Here is an 11693-nt window from a genome sequence, read left to right on the forward strand (position 1 = left end):
CTCACGACATTTGCGACACAAAAATACCTGGGGATACTTGTGCACAAAACACATAAAGCAAGCAGGCTGGTGCAGAAGGTAATCAGGAAGGTGAGTGGAATGTTGGCCCTTACTTCAAGGGGGTTGAAGTTTAAGTGTAGGGAAGCCCACATCTGGAGTACTGTGAGTTTTAGTCCCCTTCTTTCGGGAAAGATATTTAATTGGAGGCAATTCAGAGAAGCTTTACTAAAATGATGGCTGGTAAGGAGGGATTGTCTAATGAGCAAAGGTTAAACAGGTTGGAACTCTATTGGTTGAAATTTAGAAAATAATGGGAAGTGCTGTCACCGAAATATATAGAATTCTTAAGGGGCTTGACAGGGTAAATTCTGGGAGGATATTTCACCTCATTAGAGAGTCTAGAATGAGAGGGCATAGTCTCAGAATAAAGGAATGCCAGTTTTAAGACTGAGATGAGGATAAATTTCTTTGTCTTAGAGACTTGTAAGACTTTGAAACTCCTTGCCATAGACACCTTTTGGGGTTGCAGTTTTTGTTCATATTTAAGACTGAGACAGATTCTTGATCAGGGTGACAGGGAGAGAGATGTGCAGAATGTCAGATCCGCAATTATTTTATTGAATGGTTGAGCAGGTTCAATGGGTCAAAAGGTCTACTCCTTTTCCTATTTCTTCTGGTCTTATGGGGAAATGTTTATGGAAAAAGATCAAGCATTGTCGATTACGCTAAATGAGGAATATGGGATGAAATTTTGACCCTGTACAAATTGATGAGTTTTGACTGAGTTAAAAGTGAGCCCATTACCTCATTTTCTGTAATAAATGAGTCATTGCTGCCAAGTCTAATTTTACACAAAGCACTAATCATGTGCCATCGAATTCATCACATACACAGTTTATGTTTGAAATGTATTTCCCCACAACAGTAACACTTTCTACAGTTTCGGTATTTTCAAAAGAAGAATAGTGCTAAACATTTGCGCCTTGTCTGGTCCTGGTGTAATTTGAACTTTATTCCTGTAGGTCTTTTTTTTTTTAACTCTGTCTTACTGTTCCCTTAAACCTGTGCCAGTTAAGTTTCTGAATTTGAATGAATGTTATATGGACTACCATTCTATCATGAAGAAATACCTGAAAGAGATCATTATAAGCAATTGAGGATACATGCTCATGCTAATTGTAGAGAGGGCCAGCAGTGAGCTAATTGAGACTTTAAAATTTTAACTTTCTGTAGTTGCAGTCAAAATAGTCTGATGAGATATCACAAAGTAAAGCAACTTCTCTGTTATGGTAAAAACAATGACTGCAGATGCTGGAAACCAGTTTCTGGATTAGTGGTGCTGGAAGAGCACAGCAGTTCAGGCAGCATCCGAGGATCTTTGAAATCGACGTTTCGGGCAAATTCCTGATGAAGGGCTTTTGCCCGAAATGCCGATTTCGAAGCTCCTTGGATGCTGCTTGAACTGCTGTGCTCTTCCAGCACCACTAATCCAGAAACTTCTCTGTTATCCCTATCTGACTATTTCACTGTCTGTGCTGGATCTTAAATAAAAATGTCATGCTGTCTCCATTAGTTGTGATATATATAGCTGTTTTGTAAGAGGTAGTGACCTTGAAATATGAAAGAGACTACATTTGTCTGACATAAATCTGTCAATGAAAGTGTCTTTATCATTTTAGATGCATTTCACTTTTCAAGGTTGTTAAATATAATGGTGGTTTTACGACTAGTTCACAGTTTATTTCTCCTGTTCAAGGGTGTAATTTCTCTCCTTTTAGAAGGTGCATGGTAATTTTTTTTAAATTCTGAAGAGTTTGATGTCACCCTTTAAGTTTAATTCAGCTCTGTGTAATGTTTTTCTACTTTTAGTAACTCGAAAGGCAATTTTCTAAGATTGCATACTCTCAGCTCAGATCCAAGTCTTTAAGAGCATAATGAAAGAGGTCATGGACACCTACAGTGTCACAGACCCTCAGACAAGACTCCATCTTGGAAGCATGATTTATTAAAATCAGCTTTTCTGTGTTGTCTTGGCCCAAATGCTTGAATTTTCATCTGCTAAGAGAGTAACACATTGTCAAGATACCATCTTTTCAAAAGTACGTTCAGTCAGGTTTATCCCAGTGGTTTTCCATAGATGTGAAAAATAAATCCACAACACAACTGGGTAAAAACAAGAAATGTCTCTGCTTTCTGGCTGGTACGCTTTTCACCATGAACCAAGATGGATTGGTCATTATTGAACTGTTTTAAACAACTTGCTTTTTATGAAGCAGCTGCATTAAATAAGTAATTACATTTCAAAATGTAGCCCTTTGAAACATCTTTGAGAGGCATTATTTAAACAATCATCCTCTTTTCCATGTTCTGGATTACCATATGTGTGTTAAGAGGGTGTACAAAGAAGATTTGGTTATCATATCAATTACTTTGTGGGTGTATTGTGAAGAGTTGTTATCTCTGTAAAAGTCTACACTAGGCCATGGAAAATGTTTCCAGTTTGGAATCCACAGTCAGTATTGGCACAAAAGCAGCATTAATATATTTAATATTGACTTCACTAATGTGCCTTGATTCCATGTTTGAAAGAGTAGCTTCTATTGCTTCTCTTTGGTGTTCTGCTGTCATCATATGAACTTGGTCTATCAATTGGTTGTGCAATGTCGCACGCTTCAGCAAGTCCCTAATTTTCACATAATTACAAGAGCATCACCCATGTCACCAACTCCTTCTGCACTATATAAAGCCCAGTACATAAGCACATTTTTGTCCTACAATTTTTAGAAGGCTCTCTATGCTCCTCATGTTGCTGATAGTTTCTGCTCCACTTCTGATTTACAATTTACAGTTTTTAGAATTTTAATAGACCTTTAAATTAATGTAGGAGAAAGTGAGGGCTGCAAATGCTGGAGACTAGAGTTGAAGAGTGTGGTGCTGGAAAAACACAGCTAGTCAGGCGGCATCCGACGAGCAGGAGAATCAAGTTTCTGACATTAACCCTTCATCAGGAATGAGGCTTGTGGGCCAACGGGGCTGTGAGATAAATGAAAGGGGAGTGGGGCAAGGGAAGGAGGTAGCTGGAATACAATAGGTGCATCCCCCTCCATTTATCTCTCAGCCCCCTTGGCCCACAAGACTCATTCCTGGTGAAGGACTCATGCCCGAAATGTTGATTCTCCTGCTCCTCGGATGCTGCCTGACCGGCTGTTCTTTTTCAGCACTGCACTCTTTTTAAATTAATCTGTTTATTTATTTTCTTTTTGTTGAAATTGTGTGTGATGTCCCTTTCACTATACCTTTTGTAAAAGAGTTTGAAATAATCTGACAATAAGTGTTTATTTAGAGCACAAAAAGTACTGTTACCCGAGTCTCTTAGAGGTGATCTTTCCTTTTACTTACTTACAAATGTATTAAATATCTGATACACTCAGGCAATCGATGGGACTTTTCCTACTGCATCAAAGATATGTCAAAGAGTATAATTTGTCCCTTTTTGATAAAAGGAACCCTTAATCTCATGACACCTCACACCCTTCTGAAATTATTTAACAATGGCAGGGTGGCTCAATGCTTAGCATTGCTGCCTTACAGCACCAGGGACTCAAGTTCGATTCCAGCCTTGGATGACTGTGTATGTGTAGTTTGTATGTGCTCCCTATGTCTGTGTGAGTTTCTTTTGGATACTCCAGTTTCTTTCCACAGTAAAAAGATGTGCGGGTTTGGTGGATTTAGTTCCTGTTTAGTTCCTATTATGGCAACTCGTAGAATTAAAATCAATTAATAAATCTTGAATATGACACTAGTTTCAGCAAAGGTGCAAGAAACTACCACCGAATGTTATAAACACCCATTTAGTTCCTTTAGGGAAAGCATGTGCCATTTTTTACTTAATCCAGCCCATTGATGACTCTTAAGTGTTCTCTGAAATGGCCTAGCAAGCCACTCGATTCAAAGCTAATTATGGATGTGCCTTTCCAGTGAAGCCCAATCCCATGAAAGAATACAGTGATGTATTTTTTGGAGTTATTCTGTCTGTTGAACAAAAGTGTTACTGTTGTGTATTTGAATGTTTGGATTATTAGTTTGGAGCCATTATTTCAATAAGTTACCTTTAGCAAGTATTGTATTTTAGACCTGGTAAAAGAAGAGCCTTTACTTACACCCTTTTAATTCAATTTGCAAAACCTGTTAGCCAATTGCACCCAATAATTGGGTTGAAATAACCTGAGACTAAAACTGAGTGAATCCACTTTGAAGAAGGGACAATTAGTTTTAAACATGATCCATGATGTTATGGTATAGAAACAATGTATGCTCCTTTTATTCCTAAAGACCATGATTTTCACTCAACTGAATTGTGATTGCATAAATAACAGATACTCCCAATCACAGAAGCAAAACCTTTGTTCATTAGAACGTGACTTTAATGTGGCATCTTGAATGTAAGAAAACATCATGAATTTGAAATAAAATTTGGCATTATTGGCAATGGTTCAATGGGTAGCATTCTTGCCTATGAGTCATAGGACTGTGTAAGATACTCTGATATCTGAGCGCATTACTTTAGACAGACACTGCAATGCAATGCTGAAGGTATGCTGTACTGTCAGAGGTGTGGTCTTTAGCTCCATCATCTATCTTGGTTTGATGTGAAATACTCCATGGCATACTTTCAGAGCATAGAATATCCCCCCCAATGATTGTCTCTCAACCAAAAGCAAAGAAGCAGATTATCTGGTTATTTTCTCCCTGCTGTTTGTGAGATCTGTCTGATGTGAATTGGCAGCTAGGCTGTCTACACTACAATGACTGCACTTCACTGATACGTCATTGTTTGTAAAATACTTTCAGACATTCTGCAGTACTACGTAAATGCAAGTTCTTTATTTTGGAGGAGTAATGAAAAACCTGGCAAAAAAATTTGATTTTATGGGACTGTTAAGGAAAAGAGTATTTAGGAAGGAAATTCCAGAGCATAGGACTGGCCTGGTGAAAGTCAAAAGTCAAGTGAGGAGCAGGGGATAAACAAGACCAGAGCTAGAGGAAAATGAAATAATAGCTTGGTATAGATGAATATTTTCAAAAAGTTGAGATTATGGAGGATAAAACCTTCATTGTTTGAGGCAAAGGAAGAGCCAGTAACAATGTGTGTTGTTGAGGGAAGAAAAGATAACTGAGTGACGTCTGATGATGGATATGATACAACTGCAGAGATTTAAATGAACTATGCTTTCCAGAGGGTAGAAGATGAAAGGCTGGCATGGAGAGCTTTGGATGGAATAGTTGAGTATGCAAGTGATATAGACATGGATGAAAGTTTCTTCAGCAGATTTTCTGAGAGTGAAACTGAGTGAGTTATTTGATTCCAGCAATGATGTAACTCTGTCCTCATCAGCTGAAGTTGAATTATTTTACAAGAGAATAAATTAGAAAAACATCTAGTATTCCATAGCTAATAAGTGATCTTGAACTCTCTTTATGACTCAACCAGTTCCTTATCAGTGACCTTGCCTCCATCATCATGTCACAAGTGGGAATGTTCATTAATGATGTGTTCAGTGTTTAGCACCATTTACAATTCCTCAGATATCCGAGCATTCCATGTTCAAATGCAGTAGATACGTGGTAACACCACCATCTGCAAGTTCTCCTCTAAGCAACTCACCATCCTGACTTGGAAATAAATCTTTGATTGTTATTGGGTCAAAATCCTGGAATGCCCTCTTTGGGCATTTTGGGTCAACCTACAATAGGTGGACTGCAGCAGTTCAAGCAGAAAGCTCACCACCACCTTCTTGAGGGCAACTACGCAAGGGCAATACCCACATTCCATAAGTGAATCAAAAAAAGGTCTCTATTTATATGTACATATCATTTGTTATTTTTATCACACCACATTAAATAATGGATCTAGGAAAACTTATTTTGTTCACATGAAAGGCATTCACATAATAAAGCTCCCAGGAACAAAGTTTATAAAAATCACCCTGATAATATAATCTCAGACTTTTTGTGGCTACTTTGAAATAAGTTTCCTACTTTGTAATTTGTTTGAATGATCGCACACTACATTCATAGGTCCTATTTGCAGCAAGGTCTTTAATCCCTGTCTCTGGATTAGAGGTGTTGGAAAAGCACAGCAGTTCAGGCAGCATCCGAGGAGCCCTGTCGTCAATTGCATTACATTAATAGAAAACTGCGTTTATGGCTTCAAAATTGAAAGTCCGTTATGAAAACACAAAGTCTGGAGACGCATTTGCAGAGAAACAAATTGAGACAGTTTGGTAGGCTTCAGGATCACTGCAGCTTTGCTGCATCAAAATTCTAAAGCAATCCAATGATGAACACCAACTTATTGCTTTGTTTTAATTTTTTGTATTCATTAGTTCCAGCTAATGTTAGGGTTAACTGGCTCTAGATTTCTAAAAATCTCAAATAAGCATTTGTGTCCTTTTGCTCAGTGATGTCACAGATGTACTGGATCATTGGACTGTATGAAATTAAGAACAAAACAGAACACAGTCACATGCATGAAATTATCAATTTTCTCTCCTGTAGTTCAAAATCAATCTTGTCTGCTTTATTTTAATTCCCTGTTTGCAAAATGAGACTAGTGTGTACTGACCGTGTAATTTACATTATGGAAGAGCTGTGATCATAAACTTAATTTAGATTATTTAATAATCCTTTGCTTTGTAGTCATTAATGGAAGGGATGTTAGAAGTATAGAATGGAATGTTTCTGCATCAGATACATTCAGAACAAGTATGGTATAGATTAGATGCAGAATAACCTCGCTGTATCCTGTTCAGAAATTGTATCAAGCTAACCCTCTGAACAGAATGCACCCCTCATCAGCTGTTTACCTTTCCTACAACATTATTCTTGTGGCCCCCTGAGTTAAGTTGTCGGTAGAGGTCGATTTTTTTGAATGGTTCTTAACACTTTGGTATTGATGTGTCGAACATTCACCACCAAGGTTAATAATCTCCATATCAAACTGCCAAGAAATTAGTACAGGTTCTGTTAGCTTGATTACAGAGTGCACCAAGTCTTTACGTAGGTGCACATCTCGGTTACCTAACATGAAAAAAGAAAGCTTTGCATCGGTTGACAACATTCAAGGCTCAGAGAAACCCAATTGTACACAAGATATTGCTGGATGATAACCAGCTAAACTGGAAGCTTACAAGTACAGGTGACTCAAATCCATTTTTTTTCTTCATTCACAGGGTGAGTGCATCGCTAACTAAACCAGCATTTATTGCCCATCCCTAATTGCCCAAGAGGGCAGTTAAGAGTGGGTCTAGAGTCACCTGTAGGGAAGACCAGGCAAGGACCCCAGATTCCTCCCCTAAAGGACATTATTGAACCGGCCCATTTCCCCTGCTCATCCACCAATTTCATTTGACCTAATGAGGAATTGGCTTCTGACATTACTGGAGTCTGAGATGTGAAAATATCTGCTCAAATTGATGGGCTTTCCCTTCTGCGCCTTTGTCGTGATAGGTCAATCAAATTCCTAACTCTAACACAAAGGGTTGGCTTTGTCCCAAGCTGCCATTGTCAAGGTTGATACTTTGGAGCCACTGGAATGCTGCAGAGAATCTGCTCATGTTTAGCCCTCTCCTCTATTCCCAGAGGATAGTCTGTATCGTCAATAGACTGTGGTTAAGAGTGTGATGGAAGTCTTGCTAGATAGATAAATGTTGCCAAAGAGCACTTTGAGTTAAAAGTAAAATACCTTCTTACCACATTCCTGATCACAGTGAGGAGCCCATTCAATAGTAGTGACAGTGTTGGTAGATTTTCCTTGCCTCTGCAATTCCTCCATGATGGACAATAAGTTCTAGGTCCATAAACACATGCTTTCAAGTAAGGCCTTCCAACACCTGGTCTTCCTGCATTAAGAGAAAATAATCTGTTACCTGCAAACATCTTTCCCTTGTCCAATACCAAGTTGCTGGTAATTTCACATCATTTCACAATTGCTACTTATGGCATATTGCTAAATACAAAATAACTGCCACATCTAACTAGAGAACAGTGGTTGCTGTTCAAAATCAGTATTTGTACTTGAAGGAATATCATCCATATCATATCTGCTTTGAATTGTCAGATAAATTTAAATCTTTATGATTTTTGTTTTTCTTTTGCAGAAGCTGTGGTAGACTGCTACAAGTTTGTGGATGTTAATGCTTTGGGACTAACTGTGGCAGCTCTTAGTAGTTATGATCCAAATGTAAGAGCTGCGGCCTATCACATCCTGAGTAATTATCACATGCATCTGGAGGCTGCTCGCTTTAAGGAAAAGCAGCAGGTAAGTGAAATGCGTGGTGTACAATTTGCATCAGTCTCAGACCGATGCTTGTCTTTCAGAGTTAAGTGGATCTTTCAAAATACATCCATCCAAAACACTGGGAGTGTGTTATGTGCTTCTCATGTCTTGTAGTATCCATGATGTCTACAGACTTTCTCCACAGGAAAAGATCTGACATAGTAAATCACCTTGATGTGGTTCTGACTGTCAGTACCATAGACTAGCATGCAGTCAGAGTTGTGAACCTTCATTGTTACTCTGGGGCACACAGGCATACGCACAGACTGTACCAGTTAGCCTGTTTCATTGTTGTCTGCAGTTTCATTAAAGTTCTCAACACATCTTGTCAGTCTTATCAATGATATTTTGTGATAAATTGACCGAGCATAAAACAGCAGGAACTGTACGCATGCTGATATTATAGTTTTATATATTTTTACTTACCCTTTTGTAAATTAAACTAAGCAAATATTTTATGTCTGTCTTCACAAAAGACATAAATTGCATACTAGAAATAGAGAGTAACCAAGGAGCTAATGAGAATGAGGAACTTGAGCTTGAGATAATTACATATTGGGGAATAAAGATATTAGAGAAAGAAAAAGGACTAAAAGACAAATGATCTCACAAGACCTGATCGGCCAAATAAATAAAAGCAAAATACTGCAGTTGCTGGAAATCTGAAATTAATATAGAAGGTGTTGAAAATACTGAGCAAGTCGGAAGAAATTGAATTGAAGTGTTAACTCTCTTTCTGTCACCATAGTCATTGCCAGATCTGATTATTTTTTCAGCACTTTCTGTTTCGTCTCTGATGGCCTACTTCTTAGGGTTCTAAAAGAGCTTCAGGGATGATGGAAGAAATTATTATGATTTTTCAAAATTTCCTCAAATCTACAATTGTCCCAGTGAATTAAACGTAATCAACTCTAACATTTAAAGAAAGGATCATGAGAGAAAGCAGGGGTCTACAGGACATTTGCCTTGACATCTGTTGGGAAAATGATGGACTCTGAGGAAGTTTAACAATACACTCAGATTCATAGTATGATTAAACATGAGGTAACATGATATAACGAAAGAGAAATCTTGATTGACAAAATAATACTTTCTTTTGAAAATGTAACTATTGGGGTAGAGAAAGAAAAATCAGTAGATGTAGTATACTTTGATTTTCAAAGACATCCAATAAGGTACCACTCAAAAGGTAATGGGCAAGATATGTGCTCATGGAATTTGAGGGGTATTGTATAAAAAAAAGGATTGGTTAACATCTGTGGAGGGAGAGGCACAGTTAATATTTCAGAATTTGAGAAATTTCTGTCAAAAGATTAGCAATCTGGAATGTTAACTCTGTTTTCCCACTGATGTTGCATAATCTACTGAGAAGTTTCAGCATTTCTGTTTTGGCTTCAGATTTCCAGGAGACAGTGTTTTGGTTTCCTACTTAAAAGTGGAAATTAATTTAAAGATAGCAACATATGAATTGCTAAATGAGGAAAGATCAAGGTCCATCTTGTTAACCTTCTACCATCCTGAAAGTTGCATGGTGTAATAATGACAGATTTTTATTTTGTTATTCATTCATGGGATATGGTGTCACTGGCTGGGCCAGCATTTATTGCCCATCTCTAGTTGCCCTATGGTGTTGGTCGTCTTGATTTGCTGCAGCCCATTTCGTTTAGGTTAATCAACAGTGACGTTAGGGAGTGAGTTCCTGTTGTTCACTCTTCATAGCAACTCATCTCTGTTAATTAGTCCATAACAGAATCAAATTTGACAAGAGGAAATTGCAGAAATGAATAACTTTGGGAAACCAGGGTTCAAAATCTCCCTACCTGCTGTTTCTAATTACTCCAACCAAAAATTTTATTTTCTGAAAGATATTTGATTTGCGTTTGAGTTAATGAATGTTAACTGCTTTTGTGCCTTCCCCAGTGAGTCTGTTCCATTAATGCTTGTTCATTGAAATTTTGCTTCCTTGGTTTTGAATTTACAGCCATCAGGTGTGGGCTTTGTTTTCTGTTCTGCTGTTCTGGACAAGTTGAACAAGCTTGTCATTAATCTGCGTTACCTTATCTCCTGTTAATAGCAATGATTTAACCTCTCAACCTTTTCCTCCCAGTAAGATCATATCCAATTGTAATACCCACTGCTTTTAATCCAATCCCTCCAGAACTTCAGTCTTTCTGGTTACTCTCTTACGTCTGTTTTCAATAAGTATAATGTCTCCCTTGTGCTACACAGATCAGAACTATACACATTGTTCTAAGTGTGGTTGCACGACTGATTTATAGGAGCAATATTATCTCTATGCTTCAGCCCTCAAAGCTTTCATTTCCTATGTACCTTATTTTCTTTTCAGTTCAGTAATTAGATTCACTTTCAAGCATTCGACTAAGGACCTGTACCCAATACTCAAAGTTTTATTGTTCAAAATTATAATGCGTGCCTACATTTTTCTTTCTGCTGTGTAGCTGCTGTATCTATTGGATGTGGTGAAAAATGGGATCTGTCAACCTAATATGAAGTTCACCTTTTGTTTGGCACTTTATGTTGCCAAAGTTGCTCAACAGATGCTAAAACCAGGTTGGTGAGAAAAGCACATTCAACTTTCTGGTGTCCCTTTCAGTTTTTGATATTGTTTCTGTTTAAAGGCAAAGAATAACTGATCCATGTTGTTTCAAAGTGAAAGCACTTTCTGCTTTCAAATTGAGAAAGAGTTTCAGAATGATAATTGATATTCGAGCATATAATGGGAAGATGTTGAGCATGGTTACTTTATGATTAGAGCACAGAGATAGATACGAAAGAGTAAATTATTAAGGAATACATTAAAGTATGTATTTCTACTGTAAAAAACTGAACAATTTACACTTAAATTTTTAATTTATCTTCACAGTATCTATGTTAGTGCTTTTATCGTCTGCAAACATAATTATATGTAAGCAGAGAAGCCACAAAAACCTGACTTGTAATAATCAACAGACTTTACCATGGCTGTTTAACTTAGCCATGACATCAACATACACACATCATGGTTTCTGCACCGATTACCGAATGGAAGCATGATGACAACCTGTATAAAAGCATGAATTGGAGATGCCGGTGTTGGACTGGGGTGTACCAAGTTAAAAATCACACAACACCAGGTTATAGTCCAACAGGTTTAATTGGAAGCACACTAGCTTTCGGAGCGACCCTCCATCAGGTGATAGCGGAGGGCTCGATCGTAACACAGAATTTATAGCAAAAATTTACAGTGTGATGTAACTGAAATTATACATTGAAAAATTGATTGTCTGTTAAGCCTTTCATCTGTTAGAATACAGTGATAGTTTCACTTCTTTCATGTGTAAATCACAAAACCTTT

The 11693-nt window shown here is 37.6% G+C and overlaps 1 protein-coding gene across 2 annotated transcripts in view; it reads left to right on the forward strand.

Moving 5' to 3' along the window:
* The window catches only part of urb1 (URB1 ribosome biogenesis homolog), a 124961-nt gene that overhangs the window by 82025 nt on the left and 31243 nt on the right, over nucleotides 1-11693 (forward strand). For both annotated transcript variants that reach the window (XM_043701199.1, XM_043701201.1), the window contains exons 32-33: nucleotides 8160-8320; nucleotides 10798-10909. In XM_043701199.1, coding sequence (XP_043557134.1) covers nucleotides 8160-8320; nucleotides 10798-10909 — 273 coding nt within the window. The remainder of the gene's footprint in view (nucleotides 1-8159; nucleotides 8321-10797; nucleotides 10910-11693) is intronic.

This window comes from Chiloscyllium plagiosum, chromosome 12 (assembly GCF_004010195.1).
Source record: "Chiloscyllium plagiosum isolate BGI_BamShark_2017 chromosome 12, ASM401019v2, whole genome shotgun sequence".
NCBI lineage: Eukaryota > Metazoa > Chordata > Chondrichthyes > Orectolobiformes > Hemiscylliidae > Chiloscyllium > Chiloscyllium plagiosum.